The 25,420-nt window shown below is 43.9% G+C and overlaps 1 protein-coding gene across 5 annotated transcripts in view; it reads left to right on the forward strand.

Annotated features, from left to right (window-relative positions):
- The window catches only part of ASCC1 (activating signal cointegrator 1 complex subunit 1), a 78,937-nt gene that overhangs the window by 3,033 nt on the left and 50,484 nt on the right, over window positions 1-25,420 (forward strand). For all 5 annotated transcript variants that reach the window (XM_077350452.1, XM_077350451.1, XM_077350456.1 and 2 more), the window contains exons 2-5: window positions 1,724-1,858; window positions 7,576-7,675; window positions 9,984-10,081; window positions 12,224-12,402. In XM_077350452.1, the coding sequence (XP_077206567.1) occupies window positions 1,724-1,858; window positions 7,576-7,675; window positions 9,984-10,081; window positions 12,224-12,402 (512 nt within the window). The remainder of the gene's footprint in view (window positions 1-1,723; window positions 1,859-7,575; window positions 7,676-9,983; window positions 10,082-12,223; window positions 12,403-25,420) is intronic.

The following is a 25,420-nucleotide window of genomic DNA, read 5'->3' on the forward strand; positions in this document are numbered from 1 at the left end:
CCTGGAAATGCTGATGTTATTTCCAGAGTAAAGTATCTATTCACATTTTTGAGATGATAGAAAATAGGATTGCGGCAGAGAGTGTGTGTGTTTACCAGCTGAGCTTGTCTACAAGTGGCGTGTTTGCAAGCTTTCAGGATTGCCATAGTGGGTTTTCTGTTGAGCGGCTTCATGAACTACTCTGCAGTTTCTAGTACAATATCAGCCACTGCAGTTCCCTGACGTACAGAACGTATATAGACCCACAGAGTTGATCATGCAGCACAAAAGGAGAGGATTCTCGCATCTGTAATAATTGTGTCCGGAAAGGCGTTTTGGAAAGTGCTCAGCTCCAACATGACATTACACCTGTCAAAAGGTCCCCTTCTACACAGTTTTTAAAAAGTACAAGAGGTCTACCTTGTTTGCATCCAGTCTCCTCAGTTCAGAATGCAGTTCTTGAACAGTTTCTTGTTGTTACGTGCGAAGTCGTGTCCGACCCATCGCGACCCCATGGACAATGATCCTCCAGGCCTTCCTGTCCTCTACCATTCCCCGGAGTCCATTTAAGTTTGCACCTACTGCTTCAGTGACTCCATCCAGCCACCTCATTCTCTGTCTCCCCTTCTTCTTTTGCATTAGGCTCTTCTCCTGGGACTCCTTCCTTCTCATGAGGTGGCCAAAGTATTTGAGTTTCATCTTCAGGATCTGGCCTTCTAAAGAGCAGTCAGGGCTGATCTCATCTAGGACTGACCGGTTTGTTCGCCTTGCGGTCCAAGGGACTCGCAAGAGTCTTCTCCAGCATCAGAGTTCAAAAGCCTCAATGCTTTGACGCTCAGCCTTCCTTATGGTCCAACTTTCGCAGCCATACATTGCAACTGGGAATACCATAGCCTTGACTAAACGCACTTTTGTTGGCAGGGTGATGTCTCTGCTTTTTAGGATGCTGTCTAGATTTGCCATAGCTTTCCTCCCCAGGAACAAGCGTCTTTTAATTTCTTTGCTGCAGTCCCCATCTGCAGTGATCTTGGAGCCCAGGAAAATAAAATCTGTCACTATCTCCATTTCTTCCCCATCTATTTGCCAGGAATTGAGAGGGCCGGATGCCATGAACAGTTTCTAGTTCCCCCTTATTTCTTTGTCCTAAACCATTAAGTTGGCTGTTTTTCTATTCTATTTCTATTCTATTTCTGTTTTTCTATTCTATTTCTATTTCTGTTTTTCTATTCTATTTCTATTCTATTCTAGCTTCTATTTGTTCCTTTTATCCTGGCCCATTTTTTTGAAAATGCAGGTACTCACAATAAACCACATTTTATGAGCCATGTTAGCTAAGTGCAACCTCTGTATTCAGAGGTCGTATTGCTCTTGATTACCAAACACTGAAGGTGAACAATAGAGGAGAGTTGTCCTCATCTCACTTTGTTTGTGAGCTTTCCAGCAGTTGACTGTTATTGGGCTCTGCACTGGCCTACATGGAGTGGTTTGATTGAATATAAGCAGTAAATAAAGTGTAACTGAGAGAGGCATAAGTATGTGCCCTTGCAGAGACCTTCAGTGGAGTCCTACACAGAGTTGGTTTAGGGCTACTGACACAAATGGCTTTGTATAGGAATGTACTGAGGGTTCCTGAAACTTGGAACATTGAAGTGCAGTGTGTGGGCTGACACCACTATAGTGTCCTGCAGGCAAAAATGAAACCCCAAGAGCAATATTTTCTAGCGCAACATTTATTTTCTCGCAGAAAAATTAATCAGAAGAGAAAACACAATGGAAGTTATGCGGCCAACACTAATTCGAATTGGAGGACGTATTTACAGGAAACATCATATTCGGGAGAAGGCCCACCAACACGAAGAGGAAGAGGAGTTCTATGCAGGTATAATGCTAAGTCTATGCATAGTAGGGGATTTGCTGTTGCAATCAGGTAGGTGTCAGCTAGAGGTGGTAAATACTGACTGCGGAAATGATTTTATGAGATTGAACTGGGAACCGTCTTCTTTCGTGCAATAATTTTCAAGAGGGTCCCTGAGACTTATATGGCCCTGAGCTGTACTCTGTGGCATTCAAAGCTCCAAAGATTCATATATTCAAGGTGGTAGGTGGGTTGTCACTATTCTCCCCTGGCAACCCTCCTGATCTTGTTTAATATTGATTTGAGAAGGTATGTATAGAGATTACTGTTTATACAGTAAAAGGTATGTGATGTTGTGATGTAAAGAATCAAGCTTTATTATGTAAGGGGCTGTAACCTCATGTAGCTTTACATGTAGCTTAGCACTTCTAAGATGTTGGCTTTATATGATGCTGGATTTTTCATAATTCATTTATTGATAAGAACTTTTACAGTGTTTTGTGTTTTTATGTTTTATTTTGTAGGTTTTCAGTTGTCCGGACAGGTGACACGGATATTTTCTAAATAAATAAATGTCAATGGAGTGGGTAAAGAAAAGTGGAATTAACCCACATGAATTTGGGTTATATGATGTTTAGACTAATAATCCTTATTTGTGAGAATTTCCAAAGAAGCCATCATAGCTGGTGAGACTTTGGGAAGCCTTATCCATTGGCCGGGCAACCAGGAAGAATCCAGAAGTGTTCATGACTGGCATGACTGGAACCTTCAAAGATGGTGGATGACTTTAAAGACCAATTGGTTTAGTGTCATATGTTTACACCTTGGGGAAACAGGATCTCCACCCTCTTGGGTTACTCTGTCAAGAGCTCTTAAGGAATCATAGCTGTAGTAAAGGGCTCATCATCACCTTTTGGAAGCTGGTTTGCAATTTCAGAGAGCCACTGGAATTACTCCCCTTTGTCAACATGGCCTTGGCCCTTACCATCTAATCAGGGGTAGTCAAACTGCAGCCCTCCAGATGTCCATGGACAACAATTCCCATGAGCCCCTGCCAGCAAATGTTGGCAGGGGCTTATGGGAATTGTAGTCTATGGGCATCTGGAGGGCCGCAGTTTGACTACCCCTGAGCTAATTGGAGCCACTTAGTTCCAAAGAGCACCTCACTCGTTCAGAAAATGCACCATAGTCAGAACTGAGCCAAGCAGACAATGATACAAGAGAATTCATCTTATTTGTGAACCGTGGTCATTTATTGCTTTTACTTGTTAAACCAACAAGCCAGGTTGCTTCTTTTGGAAATATATGCAGTCTTATAAGAAAAACAGTTGTCACCATTGACATCACAGTCTTCACTCACAGGATGCGGCAAAATTCAAAAGGGAATTGAAAAATACCAGCATTAATCAGTTGCATAGAATAGATAAATGCTGTAGCATTTTATTGTGTTGTTAAAGTTTCAGACTGTATTGTCAGATAGATAAAATTTGCTTGTATGAAGGGTTACTTCCATTCCAAGAGATGAATAGTGGCTAATTATAAGTGGATTGCTTTTACAACTAAGTTGAAGGACCTGCCTTTAGAAATGCAGATGTAACCTTTTCATGTTGGCAATAGGACTGAACTGAATTGTCATGCTTTTTTAAAAGGCGTGCATAATTTCCTTCAAAAGAGTAGCACTCTTCTAAGAGAATCTTTTGCTGTGAAATTGGGATGTCTGCCTTTCTCTTTACAGGCTTCTTGCTGGGTTCAGAGCAGACTACCTTCGCTGACTGGTGACTTTCAAGAGGGCTACAGCCACTTGGAAGGAGACGATCGTAGTGCTTTGTAGTGCTTGGTTTCCTCCATATGATTTTATCTAGAGAGGAACAGAAATGTGCTCTGTATATGGGGTTGGAGCCTAGCTTGCCTTCAAAGATGGTGCAGCAACTCTTGGGTATTCCTAAAGTAGTTGCTTTGGTTCCGTTCTGGAAGTCTGTAATCTGCATGGCTGTGATTGCACTGAATTACAAGAATATGACCTCAATTATGAAGCCCAACATTGTCTGCAGGCCCGCTCAGATGTACAGAGAGGACTCGGCACTTTAGCGCTTGAGGCTAGATGCTGGAAGGAAGGACAGTCAGACCCACATTCAGTGCCACTTCCGGCACAGAACTGGAAGTGACTTAATCAAGTCAGGTGACATCCTAGGATTTGCCCAAAATTCTTTTGAGTAATAGAGTTTGAGTTGAATCCTAGAGTTGCTCCCAAAATGATGAGAACTGATATCACATGTTGACATGACCCTAGCAAGCTCCCCCATTTTGCTGCCATCAGGCTGTGAAGTAACTGCGGGGAACAAGGGCTTGTTTTGGGAGATCACCCACTGCCCCCCCCATGTGAAATTCCTGCAGCCAATAGGGAAGTGCATAAAAGCAAGTTATCAAGTTGTTAAATTCACCAAGTGTTTCAAATTAACAAGTGTCTAGATTTGAACCTTCCCCTTTGAAGGGCCCTGATTTTCACAGTATGTTCCTCAATTTTTCATTTGTTATCTTTTAAAAAATAAATAACATTTTTATCTCCGCCATCTTTATCTCCAGTCGTCCTAAGTAACTGCCACTACCGTGGCTGTCTCGCCATCTAGGTTGTCAACTCCCTGTCAATTCCACTCCTCTTCTCCCCCCCCCCAAAAAATAAAGATGGCGCTTGAACTACTGCATAGTAGGAAATGGTGCGCAAGCAGAGAGGGGCGGGACAGCACTCAAAAGAATATAGCGCGTTTCCCCCTCCATATGTTATTAGCTCTGTTTACTCACCACTTCCTCACCTCTTGCACATGCGATAGAGGGAGGTAAATCCCCTTTCCTGGATTTGCCACGTTGCCCTAATTACCCGCTATGGCATACTTTTAGACATGGGAGGTGGTTGGAGTTAGCGTTGGTAGGTACTGAAACTGGACAGAGTTAAACTGGCATCACTCCTCCCCCTCTTTTTTTTTTTGTACTTTGTGAAGTTGGTTTTGTACTGTGCTTGGCTTTATGAAAAGACTGCAAGTAATTTTGGGGACACTAGAAGAAAGTAATATCTTTGGCAGTCAATGTATTTCATTTCGCTATAAGTCTAGAAGAAAGCAATATGTTTGGCTATCAGCATGGTTTATTTTTGTGGGCACAGGATGGTTGAGGATAGTAACACTGCTGGGAATAGACTTGTGCATTCTAGCTGCCCCGCGGGAGAATAGCACAATGTCTCACACTGTGCATTCCCTAGGGAGATTTGCATGCGCAGATATTACTGTATATAGGGAGGGGGAAGTGTAGATAAGTGAGAGGGAGACTGTGGATATACACTTCTGCACGTATTCTTTGATTTACGCAACAAAGTTTGAGTCCAGCGGTGCCTTTAAGACCGACAGAGGTTGATTCTGCATGGACCCAAAAGCTTATACCCAGAATTAAATGTTGTCGGTCTTAAAGGGGCTACTGTACTCAAACTTTGCTTTGTTGCTTCAGACCAGCATGGCTACACACCTGAATTTACTTTAATTTACAGACACTGTCTACAGCCCTAAGCATGTTCTCTGGAAAGTAGGCCCCACTGTAAAATGAGATTTACTTTGTGGGTGACCTGCTTTGGAGAGCTCCCTTCTTTTTACATGGTGCTATGTATGATCATCCATATTTCTCAGACTGCCCAGGACACTTCTAAGGGTGTTGCCCAGAGGCCTTACAGACAATTGGTTTATAGGGGGCCGTGTATAGAGCCATCAAGTCACAGCTGATTTAGGGTGACCCCACAGGGTTTTCAAGGGAAGGAGACGTCCAGAGGTAGTTTGCCGTAGTTTGCCCGTTGCCTGCCTCCACGTCATATCATAATCTGCTTTAAACCTCAGTGAGAAAAGCAGAATATAAATTAACTAAATGAATAAAATAGTATCTGTCAAAGGAATAGTATCTATCAGATCTTTGGTCTGTGGTCATCTAGGGCAGTGGTCCGCAACCTTTTCTAGGTTGCAGACCGGCAGCGGCGGGGAGGGCGATCGCCATGCATGCCACGCATGTGCGGATGCGCGGGAGTGAAGCACATGCGTGTTTGCGGCTGCGCATGGTACAAAAGTGTATGCGTGACCCAGCCACGCATTTGTGTTTGCGGCCGTGCATGGCGCAAACATGCATGTGCGGGTGGGCAGGTGCGGTCCTGCGGAGGCGGGGAGCCGCGGCCAGTGCCAGGGCCTTCATGATCCGGCACCGGGTCGCGGCCCGGTGGTTGGGGACCACCGATCTAGGGTTTACGCATATATGTATATGTCTGTTCTTCATGAAAAGAGCAGCACTGGTTGAACTTGGGGTAACGACTGGGGCTGTTTCTTGGGATTGTTCAGCTGGAAAATGGAATCGGTGTTCATTACACAGTATACAATCATGGTGCCATCTGGGAAGGTGCCATCGAGTTTCTGCTTGAGGCACATCTAAAATTGGATCACGTGCCCCCTCCCCCCAGTTGTCCACTCAGCTACGCTAGATAGCCGTATCCTGCTGGTGACCTCACCCACGGATACAGAAGAGGCATCCCTCTTTCATCTCTGAAACGCTGAAAGGAATTCAGACTTGTTGCAAAACACCCTTGTTTCAGAAGCGGCTGAAGTCCTTTGGATTTAGATGGCTACAGCATCTCCAGTCTCATTCAGCCTTGCTGAAAGGAGAGGAAAGAAGCAAGGCTACCTCCATCCTAAATATATACATCTCTGCAAAATGTGGCTTTCAGTCACGCTTTCCATTAGAACTGTCCGACGAGGTCTAAAACATGGTAAGGGCATGCTTCCAATTGGCTAATCAAATCCCTTTGTGGATCATAATTTCTGGCTACATTTCTGTTGAGTAAGGAAGATGTGCCTTTGATCAGCTGCTTTTCCCTGGCACTGGGCTCTTATTCGAAGGGGCCTCAAAGTAAACAGCAAAAGTGCTTGTGCGGTCTTTTTATGTGTCCGAGGCCCACCCTTGTGAATATGGTAGTTAATATTACATTCAGCTCAATCCACCTCCCCCCCCCCCCCCCGTGTCTTGTATTTTTGGTTCTTTTCCAGCAAATGACTTCTAGCTTCTAGCACTAAATTACTTGAGCAATCCCTCCCCCCTCCAAGTCTATCTCACACAGCAAATACATTTTAAGTTACTTCTTCAGCTTCGTCTAATGAAATCATGTTCCACCTTAACAAATCTTTCAGTGCTGGATAATGGCATGATACAAACGATCTGTCAAACGCCTGAGATATTTAATATTATTATTTCTTCTGGTTAGCAGAAAACAATTGCTGTGTTTTCTTCTTCAGCCGAGGTTCCCTCATTTCCTCACCTCTTACAGTCAGCTACTCTTTGAGGCCGGACTCCAAAATCACTTTCCTCCTGATTTTCAGTGTTCAGAGCCTGCATCCACTGCTGTGTAATGTTTTGCAAATGGGCATTTGCATGAGTGGCAGAGTCCTGCGTCTATGAGAGAATTCCTACCAGGTTATTTTGCAGAACCCGTCCAGGAGAAGGGGGAAAGTGCTATGTTGTTGGCTGCAATTGTTGCTTTCTGAAGGCTCCGCAGGGGCAAGATTTAAAAGCAGCATTTTGCTTTTCAAAATGGATAGAAAGGCAACATAAAGAACTCTTGGTGGCTGTCAGTGGAACCTGTTGTTTCCCATATTGGGAGAAAGAGGCTGGTTGAACCATCAATAAAGAAAGTCTCTAACAGTAATTGTCTCCATTTTTTGTAGACCTCGGGGATGGAGCAGATGAGCCTTGTGATGCCTTTGTGATAGAAGAGACTGAAAGAGGTTACCGGTGTGCTGTTGATGTCCCCAGCCCTCTATACAAGTGAGTCAGTGGGCACATAATAGCCTGATTGAATGTAGAAGTTGGTGGCTTTTGCATTAGTTAACAAGTTAACTCATTCACCATAAAAAAAAAGATATTGGAGGTTTAAAAATCTTTATAGAGCCCATTATTAAAGTGCCCTAGAAGTGTTAGAAGAGTGGTCCAGCAAACAGGGCCCTTTACATAGCCCGTTCCCTAGCGTCCTTTCAGTTTTCACCCACCCTATGGAAATGTTTGCCTCCTTACCTCCCTCTCACTGCTTCAGTCAAGAGCTCTATGTCTTTGTATGTGCTCCTGTTCTGGGATAGATGAATAAACCTTTATTCTTTTATAAACCTATATTCTTCCTGTGAGGCTCAGAGTGGGGAACATTAGTCAATGAAAGCGCCATTGCATTAAAACATTTCAGAACTTCCCAAAAGTATACAGGTTGAGCATTAAGGAATGTTTCGTCTTTCAAGTTGATGGTTCGCCCTTGGTGCTCCAGTGGATGTTTCCCTGTAGATGTTTCCTTGGGTGTGTGTGGGGGGAGGGAGGCCAGCCAATGTGATGTTATTAGGTTGTATGATTCCTGGCCTCAACCATAGGCCTGGCAGAATCGCTCTGTCTCACAGGCTGTGCAGAACTGATTGAGGTCCCAAAAGGGCCCTGATCCCAGCTGGCAGAGCAGTCCATGAGGCCCAGGCCAGGGGTGAAAAAGGCCCTGACCCTGGTTGAGGCCAGTCTCACCTCTTTGGGGCCAGGGACCCTGAGCAAATTTTGGTCTGCTGCTCTTCAGGGGGCATAATGGGAGAGGTGGTCCCCCAGATATGCTAGCCCCAGATACACAGCAAGCCCCATGTACTGTGCCCTGGAAACTTGCTGGATGACCTTGGACCAGTTACACAATCTCAGCCTAGCCTACTTGATAATAAAATGGAGGAGAGGAGGACAATGTTAGTTGCGTTGCTTCCCATTAGGAAGAATGGCAAGTTATCAATGAAATCCCTAAAACAAAGTTTTGACCAATGGCAGCACTCTCTGTCTCTGCATTTGCTGCCCATCATTATTATGGGGTACTTAAAGGATGAAGGGGTGGGTGGGGGAAAGTCTGGAGTTCCTAGTCTGTGTACTAGATTTATACCCATTGGTTTGTGGCAACTGCAGATGAGCAAATAGGGTTCAAATTAGTTTCCAGACCTGGTGTCAGGTTTACAGACTTGTAAATAAACATCACTGTGAAAAGATGGTAATTTATTCAAGCAGAACTCCTTGGACACACATAGACGAATCTGAGCCACCAAGCACAAACAGCAGCTCTTATTCCACAGGTTTCCCCAGAACCGTTAAGTTTCACATAGCAAGCAGTCATAATAGATAGGAAAGCAGGTGCAAGGCCGAGAGGCCCAGGCGAAGGAGATAATTGAGCAACTAGCAATGGCCTTGGAGCCAGCACAGCAGGCACAGGAAATATGGTTATAGACATACATTTCAAAATGGTTACAAGCAGATTCAAAGAACATATAAAAATCATGGCAGAAACTAGGGGGATTCTGACACCTGGAACCTTTCATCATATTACCATTGCAGGACATACTGTATGACAGTGGTCCCCAACCCCCGGTCCAGGGACCGGTCCTGGTACGTGGATCAGTCGGTACCGGGCCATGGCTCCTCCTCGTCCTCCTTGACGTTGACCGGTCCCCAGTGCTAAAAAGGTTGGGGACCACTGCTCTATGAGACAATTATTAAGAAAATGGTGTCTGTCTTAGACTGTTGTGTTTCAAGTTGGCTGTAGGGTCACCAGTTCCAGGAAGGGTCTGAAGATCTTCTGGAATTACAAATGATCTCCAGGCAAGGCAGAAATTGGCTGCTTTGGAGGATGGATGGTGTGGCCAGTAAATGACCAGAGACACCACCAAATGGGCCCTCCCCAAGACTAACTCCCGAAGGCCCTCCCCTGGAGTTGGGTGGGCGGGTGGGTACAGAAACAAAATCATGTTTAGCTGATGTGGAACAATGTATTTTAGCTTGTTTTTTAATTTTAAAGTGTTAAATATTTAATGTATTGTTGATGTTACTGCCACTAGCAGATAGATACCAGGAGAGGTGGTATGCAAATATAATTATAAATAAATAAATTATATCCTGCTGAGGTCCTTCCCCAAACCCATCTGTTCCTCCACCCCCTCTAAACTCCAGGAATTCCACAACTTAGAGTTGGCACCCCTAAATGGGCAGGATATTTACTTCATGATGCCTGGTCTGGCAATCATTTGTTTGCACTTTAATCTCTAGTCTCTCTCCCCCCCCCCATGCTTATATATAGGTATATAATAGGAAAGAAAGGAGAAACCAAAAAGAGACTAGAGACAGAAACCCGAACAGCAATCAGTATTCCTAAACCTGGAGCAGAGGGAGAGATCGGTGAGTTCCAATGCTTGTAAAAACGAATTTACATTGTATGGACCGAGATTATGGAAAACTGAGAGATGACCATTGTTTGGAAAAGATTTTTTTCCTTGAATGATTGTCAAATCTGAAATGCCACTGAATATTGGAGGGAGGCAGGTGGGATGATGCATTGTAGAATGCTGTGGTACTTTGGGGTGCTGCTCATTATATCGCTGCTTCTTTCACGCTTTTCTTATTCAGACTTGGTTGATTCATTCCTAGATTCAGAAACCCACCTGCTTTCATCTCTTCAGAATTCTTTGTGTGCCCAGGAAAGATTCTAAGAGCTCTTCCCCCTGCTTACTCCTTGTTTATGTCACTTACCCTTTCCTGGCTGCCCCCTCCCTATACATGGCTGGGGCATAGTTATTCTAAGCTTGCCTTCCCCGTCCTACAGCTCCAGGCAAATACTGCCTTTCTGTATTTTGAGGTATTTCTTGCATTTAATGCTGAGCTTGAAGAACAGCTGTTCAGTAGGTTTTCATTACTTATTACTTAAGAGAACTGATAGAAGCACAGTCTAAGCCAGGAATTCCCAACCCAGGGGTCAGTGGACTCCAGGGGTTCATGGGAGCTCCGGAGGAGGCTTGCAGCCTTTCCCCTCCTGCTTTAATGGACTCAGCCCCCTCCTGAGAGTGAGTTCTCTCATGCTTTCTACACCTGGGAAAGGATGGAACCTACATACCTACTCCTTCTGTCTCTTCCTCCTCAGTCCTCCGTGAGCCTACTTGTTAACGTGGGCAGTGATGACACTTCCAGTGAAATGTCAATTCTGGGGGGTGTGCCAGGGAGATGGGACCAGTTGACATCACTCCTGGGATTCCTTGAAGGCTGGTCTAAACACCCTTTAAGTTCATCCAGGGAGGATAAAGTCTCATTTCTTCACATACACTCTTAGCAGAGCCAAAAAGTATCTGGAGAAAGATCCCATGGAGCTAATGCCAGGAGGACTGTCATTCTCATCTACTTCCTCTTGGGAGTGGGTTGCCGCTTTCTGATCTGCTTTGTACCATTGGACAAATCTGGTATAAAGAACTTGGATGATGAGTTGTTCGTTTTTTTTAAAAAGAAAACAGATATGATTGAATACGTGCAATCCAAATATGACTGAACACTTGCAATCCAGTTACGTTTCTCTCCTTAATCATTACTATTTAAGTAAACTGAATTTTCGTTTAAAAATGGGCACATCACTTATTCATTAAGAGGCACAACAATTTGTATAGGAAAAATGACAACAATGGCATTATACAGATAAAACGGGGAATAAAATATGAAATAGTGCTTAGAAGATAAAATCAGAACTATTCAAGTATACAGAGAAAAGAGGATTAATTGATCTATTATAGAAAGACATTCAGTATGTCCTGTAACTAAGATTATCAACCCGATAGAGTACCAGTAAATGCAACATGTATCTGGGTAATCAACAGCACAATCCTAAAAATGCTTTCCTGGGATTAGCCCCCCTTGGACAGACTTTTGTCGGATTCTGGATAGACCTGTTTAGGTCTAATGCATGAACAAGAAGTAGAAAAAGAATGTTAATCATTGGCATCTAGTAATACATGAATGTTCATAAACAAACATATTAGAACCAGCATTTCTGTTGGGAAATGCCATTTCTTTCCTTTTAATGCGAGCTAGTCAGTATGTTCAAGGACATTATGTACCTGCAATATCCTTTGTCAAAATCAAATATTAAAAGGCACGTGCAATGTAAAATAGTGGAATCCAGGCCTCAGATCCTTAGATGCACGACATAAAAAAGATCAGCTCTCCGAGTTCACTGTAGATGAATGTGTACAGGATAGATATGTGCCCCCAGAGCTGGTGGAAGGGACATCCAGTAGCTTTTCTGTCTTCTTGACAATATTTATATTCTTCCACATGGAAGCCCATTTCACACTTGAAGAATCCTGGTTTCATGGTGAAATTGACCTTAATATTCTGCAGAAGAAGCTGCTATCTTGTCAGAAATTGCTTTATAGGTAGAATGGAAAATCAACCCCTGTCCTTAATTCTTTGTGTGCACCCCGGGCACATTGTCATAGATCCTGTTCCGATCGTAGATAGGTGTGCCGAAGTGTGTTTTGATTTGTTTTTTTCTTTCAGTGATTACAGGACAACACCGGAGTGGTATCATTTCAGCTCGAACCCGAATCGATGTTCTCGTGGAGAGCTTTCGCAAGAAACAGCCTTTCACGCACTTTCTGTCATTTGCACTCAACCAACCTGCCATTCAGGAAAAGTTTCTGCAGTTCAAGAAAGAAGTGTTAGAAAAGTGCTCAAACGTAAGTTGTCAAAATAGTGCCTGGGATTTTTTTTGGAAGATGATCTGCCAGATTCCTCTAAGAGCTAATCTTATCTTAGACCCAATATAAAAAAGGTTGCTTGTGGCAAGACAGTTGCTCAAGTTGGCAGAAGGGTAGGATCCGGGATGTTGAGAAGCTGGTGGCCATGGAAATAAGTGTTCTGTAGCTGTAAGTCGTAATTAAAGCACAATATAGCCATGTTATAAATGACTCTCTTAGTCATCTGGCAGCAAAACAAGGGTAATTTTCTCTGATGATCGCTGACGTTGTGACACTCCAAATCATTTGCTCTTCAACCTGTTGAAAAAAGAGAACATAAAACTAGACCTTTGTATAGATTTCCTTCTACATTCCCCACTCTTCTCTAATATGTTTACCTCTGTGTTTTTCTTGTTCTGTCAGACCCTGCTACTGAAAAATTGCTACATTTTACAGGAATTAGTTATGTCACAGGGCCCTTAATTATGTAGGAACGCTTCTTTCTTTTCCCCTTCTCATGAGACTTTCTGCTGGCAGTTTCCTGAATTGTTTTCTCCTCTAGCAACAGGAAATAATGAAGAAGAAGAAGAGTTGATTCTTATATGCTACTTTTCTCTACCAGAAGGAGTCTCGATAGAATTAAGGGGGCAAACAAAACTGTGAGCCCACCATAGAACTGCATTCATTCCATTTTGTTTAAAACATGCAGACGTCTCTTCAGTATCAAGCTCCGAGGAAAATCATTATTCCTAGGTGCAGCCCATAAGGTTGTACATGGCACTGATTGGTTGAACTTTCTGGCAAACACAATCAATCCCTCCCCCCCTTGAGTAAATTTTCAGTTTTAAAAGGTGCCAAATTTGGTGTAGTGGTTTGGAGTGCGGACTTCTAATCTGGCACGAATAAGTTGGAGAGACAAGGTTTTCCTTAGATAATGGCTTGCTGTTTTCTTCTTCAACCATTCTTTACATTCTTTAACCGGCCCTTGTATTACTCCAGCACTCAGGGCAGATGGCCAAAAATATTTTTTAAAAGTTAAAAGAGAGCCAGTTTGGTGTAGTGGTTAGGAGTGCGGACTTCTAATCTGGCACGCTAGGTTTGATTCTGCGCTCCCCCACATGCAGCCAGTTAGGTGACCTTGGGCCTGCCACAGCACTGATCAAGCTTCTTCTTCTTCTGGCAGTATTCATGAGCCTGACCATTACTAGGTAATGGCTGAAATATGACGAAGGAAGGCTAGGCAGTTTCATATACACTCACACTTCGTCAGATACAGTGTGCGTGCACACAAGTTCTTATACCCTTGAACAAAACCTTGTTAGTCTTATAGGTTCAGCTGGACTCAGATGTTGTTCTGCTGCTTCAGACTAACGCCTGAATCCTTCTTATGACTGGCCCTACATTGGTATGGTCTTAGACAGTTTGCGATAAGGTGCCATGCTGACTAGGAAGTCTTGATCTCTGTTAAATGAGTTTGAGTTCATTCAGTTAGTCCCCAAAGACTAATGATCTCAGGGACATTGACACCAAGCCTGACATCCCTTCCAGCAGCTCATGTAGGCAGCAGGGTCGGCTTAGGGGTTTGAATTCCGCATTGACTAGTGTTCCCAACATATACATAAGCAGCAAACTGGAGTTCTGAATGCAAAGAGAAGGCAATGGAAGCCCAATATCTTATAACAGTTTCTATCCACTACTGCACCCAAAAACATGGAAACTTTGATGGGAAAGCTGTGCTCCTCCTACCTGATCTAGCCAGGCTTTGGTTAGACATGCCAAGTTGGTAAGTGAGAGAGGAACCCCAAATAGAGATGGAACTGTCTGACTGTCTTTCCCTTCACCCAGCTTTCTCTTCACTGCGGCAGCAAACTCTGTTGTCCTTGGCAGTTTGCAGATATGCTACCCATTTCTTTATCTGCCGTATCAGTTCTCTTAACTGAAGGATACAGTCTAGCCAAATCACTTGCAGAACGGGTAGCTTGGGAAGAGTTTTGCCCAGGGCTGCCAGGATTCCTGCATATATAGCAGCCAGAATAAAAATGGTTTGATGAACCAAGCTCCAATAATTTTATCGGCAGTTGAGTAAATAATACCAACAATGAGCATAAGCAGCTGCCTAGTTGTGTCTTGGTCAAGTGCATGACCATCATTGCTGAGGGAGAACCCAGCAGAGCAAGAGGCCCTTCCCTGAATCAGGGCTAACGGTGTGGCCTTGACAGGATGCTGTGACCCACAAGAAGAGTGTCCTGCCAGGAGGAGGGGCAGCTTGTCAGGAACCAAGCAGTTGAGACCCAGCAAATTGGCTTCAGAATGAAGATTTAAGTTAAAGTCATATTTGGAGAATCAGGACAAAGATCAGGACATCACATAAGCTCTTGGACAGGAGTCTTGACAGAGATGCCGGGCAAGGGGGGTGAAGGGGGGCATTGGGGCAGCATTTGGCGGGAACATTATTTCACACAGAAAGAGCAATACAGTTTTCTTTTGATATACAAGGTGCCGGAGTAGCCAAGTCAGCCATCTGATGCCCAGTGCTGAAAGCTCAGCTAAAAGAACAGGGAAAAAAAATACCCAGACACCATACAGCAGTGGTCCCCAACCTGCGGGCCATGGCGCCGGGCCGCAGCTCCCTCTCTCCACCACCCTCCCGCAGTAAAAAACTTCCCAGGCCGCAAACTTGCGGCCCGGAAAGCTTCTTACTCCGGGAGGGCGGGGAGAGGGAATCAGGGCTGGGCCGCGCATCGCGCATGCGCAGCCCGTGTGGGTGCGGCCCGCGGGCGCGGCCTGATGAGCGGGCGTGGCCCGTGCGGGTGCGGCCCGCGAGCGCGGCCCGATGCCCTGCCGGTCCCCAGCCTCAGAAAGGTTGGGGACCACTGCCATACAGGATTGGTGGGGTGTTTCAATAATGTTTGACAATAGGCAAGCAGAGGGCCCACGAGGGGGCATCTCATTTTTTCTCGTCCCTCCTCCACTATTTCATCTTTCCCTTGTTCAGCAGCACTTTAGCCTCAACCTGTCCCCACTACCCTCTCCTTCTCACCCACTGCCTAATGTATCTTCATCTGCCCTCCCCCCTTTCCTTCCTTCCCTCTCCCTGGCAGCCTGAACCTGGGGGAAAGTTGGGCAATTGCACCGTGGTGGCCACTAACGGGCCTATTTGCATGGGTGGTGAGCCCCTGGTGATTGTGCGAAGGCCTGTTCTGGATGATCCCTTCTCAGGGGACATGATGGGGACAGGGGTCTTTTGACCTCCACATCTACCTTTGCTCCCCACCCCTGCCCTGCTCTGCTTGAGAGAAACCCAGGTTTGAAAGGCTCAGCAATATTATGGTTCATCCCACCTTTGCTTTGTCATCCAGTCACAGCTGATTTATGGTGACCTTGTCGGGTTTTAAAGGCAAAGAGACTAACAGATGTTTGCCATTGCCTGCCTCCACGTCATAATCTTGGTGTTCCTTGGAGGTCTCCCATCCAAATCCTAATTGGGGTCAATCCTGCTTAGCTTCCAAGATCTGATGAGATTGGGCTAGCCTGGGCTATCCACATCACGGCTGTGGTTCCCTAGCAAGCTCCAAAATGGCCTCAGGGAGCTAGAGAGGCATTCTTAAAGCCACAGGTGTTCTTTTTTATTTGGGGGAGTTCTAATCCCATTATATTTTGTTTGTGCATTCCCCCCCCCCACAGATCTTTCTGCAAACCTGAGATTTCCTTCAGGTTTGTAGGGAACCTCCCCCCATCTGTCCATAGCTCCATGCTGCAGATCTATCCGTCATATCAACTGTGGTCCCCTTTGGAATTAGACATATCGACAAGCCAGTTTTGGAGGTCATCTAATTTATGAGGTTTTTAATTGGTTTCCTGGAAACCCGGCAGAAGATCTACGTATCTGTATAGTCACTCGGTTGATCAAGAGTCAGATCCTCTCCGTTGTGGAGCCTAGAACTATATCACTTGAAGCGAGATATGCAAGAGGGACTAGAGGTTGTAAGGTACGTTATTTCCCCCTTCCCTTACCTCTAAGCTGTAGAATGCGGGCTCGAAGATACACAGCTGCCAATTAAGCCGAAGAAGCCTATTGCTTCCGCGGACGCGTCCGTCATTTCATGGTCAGCAATGCCGTTCCGACACCACTTTATCTCGCCGCGGGATCTGCCAGAAAGCACATCAGTAATGAAAAAAACGGTATTTGAAAGCCTGCGCTTGACAGTGCAATGGGGGAGCACATAGAGCCGTGGCAAACAGCAGGGGGCTTTGCAGGATGCTCAGAGGCACCGCAATGTGTGCCCAGAACAGAAGGGAGGGGGGATGGTTGTTCCTCCTGATGCTGCTTTCAGCTTCAGAACAGAGCAGTCAGCTAACGATCTCTGTATTCAAATGAAGCTGATTAATTGCCAGGGTTTGGGGTTTTAAAAAAAAAAACGTTTTCAAGGAATAATATCACGTGTTGAGCGTAGCGTATCTGCCGGTTGCTGAGCAATGGTACAGAATCTTTTCCTCTCCCCAGAATTGTTACCATAGCGACGATCCGTCCATTCTTTACCCTGCCGTAGTCTGATGTGTCAGAAAATACTGCAGCCCCCCCTCCCCTCCCTTTTTGGTTTCACAAAAGGTTGTATTAAGATGTGGAAATGAATACGGACACTGCAGAGCGAAGCCTTCCCGCCAAGCGTCTAACCTGTCTTTAAAATGGGAAGGGCAAACTATTAACATCGGCCTCCTGGTTTTTATTTGTGCCTTGTTGGGTTTTTTTTCCCAGGGGCAACTTGAGGCAATGTCAAAATGACAGCAGTGGCAATCAAACTTTGTTTTTGTTTTTTAAAAAAATGATTTGGGGGAGAAAAGCGTGCAAATCCACACCTGTAAAATACGCGAAAATTACGTCAAATGGTTCCTTGAATAGAAGATGCTTCCTCAGGCATAACCGGTCCAAAGCTGCACAGGAGTTTTCAGATCGGTTTCAGCACCAGGAATGGGGTCAATGAGCAACAGCCTCTCACTGCAGGTCTTCTGTAGGGAAGCAGAAGGATAGAATTTTATCACATGAGCGCTGCTGTGATTATTGGGGGATTCCATGAAGTTCAAATGCTGTCTGACATATTCTACTGACTATTAGACGGGAAAAGCTGGCCGTGGGAGAGGCAAGATTAAAACCCAAACACGTTTGGTGGTTTTTATTAATCCCCTTCAGACCTGTATCACTTGAGATGCCTCAGTAGATTCCTTTCCTCAGTTTGAAGCTGATGGTCACTGGGCAATTGACCCTGCTTTTGCACAAGCCAGTTGGTTCCAGGGAAGGCTATCCTAGGACTGTAATCTGAAAATGATAGGATGAGAACATAAAAAGAGCCCTGCTGCATCAGGGCTAGCCCAGTGTCCTCTCTCACACAGTGGCCAACCAGAGGACCAATGTGAGGGCATATAGGCTGAGGCCCTGCTGAGGTTGCCTCCTGGCACTAGTATTCAGAGCTTTACTGCCTCTGAACGTGGAGGTTCCTTTTAGTCGCTATAGCGAGAAACCACTGATACTCCTGTCCTTCATAAATATGTCTAATCCCTTTTAAAGCCTGTTAGTACATCCATGCCTCTCCATCGATGCTCACAAGCAGCAGCTGGACAGATACTGGTCATGGATGCTTTAGGCTGATCCTGCACTGAGCAGGGGGTTGGACTAGATGGCTTGTATGGCCCCTTCCAACTCTATGATTCTGTGATTCTGTGATTTTATGCCATCTGCCCTGAGTCTTCAGATAAGGGTGGGTTATAAATAATTGTTTTTTTATTTTGGTGATGAACTTCAGGCTTCTCCCTGCTAACTGACTGACCACTTGAGCTTTGAGCTCATCTTAGTCACATGCCCTCAGCTTGGCTATAGTCTGGGCTTTGCAACCTCTTGTTATGGTAGCTCAACAAAGAAACCCCCAGTTCTCTTTGGGAATGTTAACCAAAGCAAAGGTCCTAATCCTCAGTAGAGAGTTCAGTAGAGCTCAGGAGGCATCAGCATTGCATCCATGAAGAGTACCTGTTCAGAAGCAGCTGCCCATGTGGTAGGAGGATCTTGGAACCTCTTCACCTTTTTTGTTTGGCCAATACCTTGGCATGCACTCTGTGACTGGCAACATCCTAATGGCAGCCACTTAGTGATGGTGCCCACTACCCTTTCCCAAAATTTCACAAGTACCCACAAGCCCAACAAGGGCTCCATCAGGGTGCCCAAAAGCCATCAGGAATCCATCCAGATTCACCTCCCTTGAGAGTTGAACAACTTGTTCAGTCCACTACCCTTGTGGAGGTTTTGAATTCTAAACCTTCCCTGGGCGAACCAAAGCAAACAACTGTTCAAAGTCCCGCCCCTTTCCTACCATTCTGCATTGGATCAGCACAAAACACTGAGTGAAGCATATGAAATCTGAAATGTTTTAGAACCATCCGTACTGACCATTTTGTCTGCAAATGAGTCTTTTTCATCAAGTGCCTAGAAAGAGAGGAAGAAATGGCTTGTTGGAGAAATTCGGTCAAAATGAAGCATATGTGTGTGGAGGGTAGGGTGAACTGGGAATAGCCCCCATGCTTGTCATAGTGATTATGAAGTCCTGCGCTACACCTGCCGTAGGGGAGAAGAGCATCAAAGAGGGAAGAGTTAAAGCATAATTAAAACATAACATTAAAACATAATTTCAGGGAGGTCCAGAAAAGTTAAATGAGAATAGATCAAAATTTTGGTTTGTGCCAGCTGATTAGCATATAGACCCGGGGCTCAACTATATAGCGCTATGTGATGAACTGGAATGAAGTGTGGTTGAAATGATGGAGATAAAACAATTATGACAAAGCAGGCATGCCTTTTAGCTCCCTTACTGTTTAATGTGTTTGTAAATGATTTGATTTTTGAATTATACATTACTGTGTTTTTTCCCTTGCTGGCTATGTTGCTTGCTAGTGAGGCAGTTGTCATTTAGAATTTAGACGTGTTGGTTTGAGATGGCTACTGAGATATTATGTGCTGACTTGTCAGAGTAAACTGCTAAATATCTTCTGAAATTAAGATGCAGTTAAAGTTTGGGAGCCCTCCTATGTAGCACGAGAGCTTCCTTGGTTGCCAAAGCCATTGAACAAGTTTATAGCTTTAATTATTTGGAGGATGCATTTTCAGAAAGAGGTACTTAGAATTACTGCCTAGCAACTCCTAGGCTTTGAAAATTTCACATTCTTTGTTTTGCAAGAAATCAAAAGGATTTTTTTGACATATTTTAGAGCCTACGTTGGGACCTCTCCCAAGTTGCCTCAAAGGTCTCGGATTTGAAGTCTGGCAGAGGTAGAATAACTGGAAGTATCTCAGACTTTAAAAGAAGACCCTTTACTTTGAGTCCACTCTGACAAACCACTCTGAGTTTGGATTTTTTTTTCCTCACTGTATATTTACTTTAGTAAAACGGATCATATTCCTATCTATTTTCGTGATTTAACTTATTTTTCCTTTTTGATTCCACCTAATGGCTTCTCAATATCTTGAGGGGCAGATTCAGAAAATTCTAGTAGAACCGTAGTTAAGTATCTGGTAGAACTTAAGCCATCAAGAACATTTGCTATATATACATTATGCCGATTCTATAGAGCCATAGAGAAACAATTTTAATTATCTGAATGGCCAAGACCTCTATATCCGGTCCAGGTAACACAGGTGAAACAAGCCAGGATTCAGGGAGATCCAATCTCAAATCCTTTTTATTCATTAAAATCAGCTTTTAAAGGGTTCTAATCTGGCTCACAGCTGCGGTTCTTGGGTGGGGAACCTGGCACTATTTCTCCTGAGCCAGTCATGTGCTCCTCTCCTATTCTTGCTATTTGCTCTTAAGAGGAGGAACTCATACAGGTGCTTATGTGTTTCCCCTAAAGGGGAGCTTTCATTGATTAAATCTTTCTACTCCAGCTCTAGTGTATGTGTGTGAAGTGCCATCAAATTGCTTCCACCTTACGATGACCCGATGATTTAATAGGGAGACTCTGATCAGGGAATCTCCTTGTTTCCAATTTAGTTTGGCCATTTCTCGAGATGTTAGATTTGCTGGATCTGTGAGGAAATTTGTCAAAACAAATCTGACTGCAAATTCCTACCTGCTAATATCCCCTCCCCCCATAATCTCAGAATAGCCTTTACTTCAGCTTGGTTTCAGCCCATGCCAATGGCCTTGCTAGGTGGACTTTCCTCCCAAATATCACTGGCTTCACACCTTTGCATTTGTCGAGCTTCAATCCCAGAGGACCTATCTCACTGTATTTTATCCTGTCCTCTCTACAGAGAGCCTAGAACCAGATTCTTCGCAGCACGTTTAACAGCCTTAAATTCTTTTTCAGATTCTAGGAAGCTGCTCTTTCTTTTCTTGGATGCTGACCCTTGACACTTATAGAGTGTCATGCTTTGCTTTAGCAGCCAGGAAAATACAGGCTAGAGCTGTATCTAAAAAGGGCAGTGTTTTTATTGGATTAGTCCTTTCCGGTTAGATTGCTTTACTGTTTTAGATTGTTTTTAATGTTCTCGATTGTTTTAACGCTGATGTTTTATTTACCAAAAGTGAAGAGAAGAGAACAAGCTGACAATGGCTGTGTTTTATTCAACTGTTAAATTGATATTCAATTACTCAAGTATTCTTTCAATTTGATTCTTATTAGGTCTACTAGTATCAAGTTCACTGCAGCGTAATCAATTGGGTCACATTGAAATTGATTATGCCTCAGTGAACTTGATACTAGTAGACCCAATAAGAACCAAGTTGAAAGAGTACTTGAGTAATTAAACATCAGTTTATCATAAGAGATTGTCATCTTTATCAGCTGAGGTTGGAGGAAATAGTAAGAAATTGGCACAGTGTCACTGAAGAAGCTTGCGAAAACGGGTGTATACCTAGGAGCTCGTTTTGATACTTTGTTGAAAGATTTACATCCTTGTGGCAATTGAATAAAACACAGCCACCATCACCTTGATTTCTTCTCTTCGCTTTTGATTTCTATGGCTGAAAGATTGTTTTTTTGATACAGATGTTTGTATTTGCGTTGTGCTATATATGTCAGATTGCAATGGCTTTTGGCCACAGACAGTATTGTATCGACTGAAAATGTGTACACACATTTATGTTCTGCCTTCTTTTGCGTTCCAAGGAAATTTTAATATTATGGGTTTTAATTCAGTTGCTGTAATGGCTGTTGGAGCTTTGGGATTATCTCAAGGGCTAAACAGTGCTCTTTTGCTTATAAGCAAAAGAGAGATTTAAAAAACATTTATTAATAGAAAGAGGAAGATTCTCCAGGCAAAGTTACGGAAGCAGGTCCACTTAGAATCCTACACACGTCTACTAATGGGGCTTTCTCCAAGGCAAATGTCCTTAAGATTGTGCTAGCAGTCTAATACACATTTTGTGTGTGACTTTCATGCTGAGATCATAATATTCATGATGCTGTTGTTTAGTGTTGGCAATCCATTTAAAACTCATAGGTCCCATCCCCCCACCGGCATTTTCTCTGCGGTGTAAACATGAGGAAGATATTTCTAGGTAATGTCACAAAAACCGCATAAAGAGTTCTTTCTTCACTTTAAACCTCCACTTCCTTCATCAGTTCCCCCCTCTTCGGCCATTCAGTTAATATGGGGCAACGATGGTTAATTCATGTGATACTGAATGGCTCCGTGTCCAGCAGAGGGCAGTGTTTGGAAGGCAACTAAACTGAATGTCTCTTGAATGAATCCAAATGTCAAATCTTAAGCATCTGGACTTGGAATACATTACAGAGATGTAAATGGAACTCACTTTCTTCTGTACACCGAAGTATGCTCAATGATGTGAGAAGCGGACGTCTTTTAGAGGCCATTATTCTTGTACAATGTGTTGTCTCTTTCTATCACAGATTAATTAAATGGCAATACAAATCAGTACTATCTTCTGTATTTTCTTGTTCTCCACGAACAGTAATTTGCTTATGTCGATACTTGCAGTCACTGCAGAGACTGTTATTCCAGTAAAATGGAGGTATATTTGGGTAAAGGAACTGAGCAGCTCTCAAATCAGAGGAGACATGAATAAGTTTTCCTCTGGCTTAAGTTGTTCTATTTTGCAATGCAGGAAATTGTACTAAGTGCTCTAAGAGAAATGAATGAAGTGCAAAAATCTGAATTGTCTGTTTTGATTAATTGCAGACTGATGGTTCATTGAGGCTGATTGCCCCGAGCATATAGCATCCCTTTGCCTCTTCTCAGTGTGGTTACAGTATCATCCAAAGCACAGTATCATCCAAAGCACGGTTACACCCTTCTAAGTCCATTAGCTTCAATAGATTTAGAAGGGAGTAGTGGTACTTAGAATAGCTGTCATGTTCGCCTTCGGCTCCTGCCATGGCTGTCTTGACCAGAGTCCCAAGATCCTCTTGGGGCCACTGAAAAGTTCCCTTCTGCTGCTGACTCCCTTCCCTGTGTCCCAGGCTTTCCAGCTTCTATCGCATCCTGAATATTATGGCTGCCCTTTCTTGCCTCTAGGTGTCAAACTGTAAATCGTGCATGCCTTTGACGATCAGAGGGGCATCTGTAAGATCACAGGCTGTGGGAACAAATTGTGCAGGGGTGGGGATTCTATATCTGCTCTAAACTTCTGTATGTCTTTAGCTTTGGCAACAAAGTGTCCTATGTAGTTGTTTGTAGTCTCCTCAATAAACTACTGAGTGCCTCACCTGGTCTTTGAGTTTGCCTTGTTGGGGAGAATTGCTACGAGAATGACAATGGCACTGTTAGGTTCACAAACTGGATTTAGTTGCAGCCTAACTTTGACTCAGAAAGGGTCAGAAGTTTTTGGTTGGGGGCAATGTTATAGTAACATCTATTGGGACTTACCCATTCATCACGTCTCATTCATCACTATTACCTGTCATGTATTATCTACTATCCCGATAAGAAGCCCCAAACTGTATTCCAGCTTTGGGAAGCACATAAGAAACATTTTCATGTGTCGTTTTTCGCTGACTTATTTATACTGTCATCAACTAATAAAATTTAAACTGTTTTTAGTCTATATCGAATTTTATTGATTGTATTCTATGCTTGGTTGTACACTACCCTGAGCCGGCCTTGCTGGGAGAGTGGCATAAAAGTCAAATAAATAAAACAGGACCAGAGCCTTTTGGGTCCTGAACCCTACCTGGTAGAATGAGCTCCCAGAAGAGCTGTGGGCTCTACAGGAACTTTCTCAGTTTCATAGGGCTTGCAAAATGGAGCTCCTCCACCAGGCATTTGGTTGGGGCCAGTGAACAGTGGAAACTGACATCGTCGCATGGGGCTCTCCCCAAAGTCAAACCCCCACCCCCCAAATTGGTAGATGGGGAGTTAGAAACTCAGACCCATGGCTGGGGCAATTATGGAATATTTTAACTGTTTTTTTATTGTAATTTTTGTGTGGTTGTGAACCGCCCCAAGTCAGCAATCCTGAAAGGGGCACTATATAAATGTAATAATAAATGTATAAATAAATGTCAACCCTATTAATTAACTTACAACTGCCCTTAAAGTAGTCTGTCGAACATGGAACTGGATCAGAATGTCCAGGCTCCTTTTTTTTGCTGCCATTATTTGATTGACTCATGGAAATCGCTTACTGTTCCTTATAGTGTTGTCATATAGAGTGACGATGAGTTGATGATATCTGGCAGCCCTGTGCCAAGGAGGGCAGTGTCTGGTCACACCATTAGGCAAAATACCTGCTTTGAATAAGGGCTGTTGTAGCATGATACCTCACTGTTTGCTGCAAGAGGAAAAACACTTAAGTTAGAGAAAGACTTGTTAGACTGGACTTGATCCAAATATATGGTGGGGTGTAAATATTCGAACAGATGAAGGAATAAATGAATGAACTTTGTTCAGTGGGATGATAAGATCAAGGTAAGAACCATGCAGAAACTGGAAGCCTTTAGGCTTATGATCTTTCTTTTCCATTTACTACTTTTACTTTCTTGAAGAGATACGCAAACTGGGTCTTTGTTGCCCATTGGTTGTGTCTGTGGCTGGTTGGGTACTCAAGCGACCAAAGTTATAATAAGTTGCTGAATGCAGCTTGAAATCAGATAGTCAAGGCAATTCAGTGGCACTGCGTTGTTTGCTGAAAAGTATGTTGTGACCTAGAGATACCAAGAAGTCATTAAAGCGTCTGTGCAAAAGTACAGTTCAGAACCTGTGAAAGTTGGAGGTATGGCTGTGCCTGAAGGCTTGGGGGGGGGGGGGCGAGAGCTAGATTTGTAGAATCTGGTTGAAATTTTACAAGATTCAAAACGTGTGTTGCTGGAGATCGAAACGGGAATTAAACATTTATAGTTCAGTTCAGTTAGTTTTATTACGGTCATAGACCAGCATATAAACATTTATAGCAATTGGTATGATGTGCTGAGGGCAACCTTTTTCAACTATTGACCATGGAGGAACACCTGAAATATTGTTCAGGCTTTGAGGAAGTAGTACCATGCCCCTTCAGAGAAGAGGGTGCGGAAGTAAGATGCTGGAGCCAGCCAATCAATCTGGCAGCTGGATTAATCTAGAGTTTCCATTGTGGAGAAAGAGACTAAGCCTGTTGAACAACAGGGGAAGTGGGCTTCAGTGATGTCAGTAGCCATCTGAACTTCTGGGAAAGGCTGCGTAACCCCTGGGGAACTCTTGTATAACCCCAGGGTTCTCTGGAACCGTGGTTGGGAATCCCTGGCTCAGAGAATCTAAGGGAAGAATCCTGGATATGAATTTTTGCCTCTTTCTGCAGTTCTCTCTCCTCCACATGCTGTTCAGCTCTTCCCCAGTGCTGTACAGCCCCTGGGTGGGAAGCTGTCAGTGCCTGCAAGATGCATTTGATGGTTCCTGGAACGCTGCAGAAGAGAAATTCAGCTGCTTCAGCAGATAGTAATTATACCGTGCATTCTGCTTTCCCAGCCTCTCCAGGATTAGAGTAGGCTGCTCTCCCCAAAAGCCGCTTATTTATCACGTTAATGTATTTTTTGTTCA

The sequence above is a fragment of the Paroedura picta genome, chromosome 8 (genome assembly GCF_049243985.1).
Source record: "Paroedura picta isolate Pp20150507F chromosome 8, Ppicta_v3.0, whole genome shotgun sequence".
NCBI classification, from domain to species: domain Eukaryota; kingdom Metazoa; phylum Chordata; class Lepidosauria; order Squamata; family Gekkonidae; genus Paroedura; species Paroedura picta.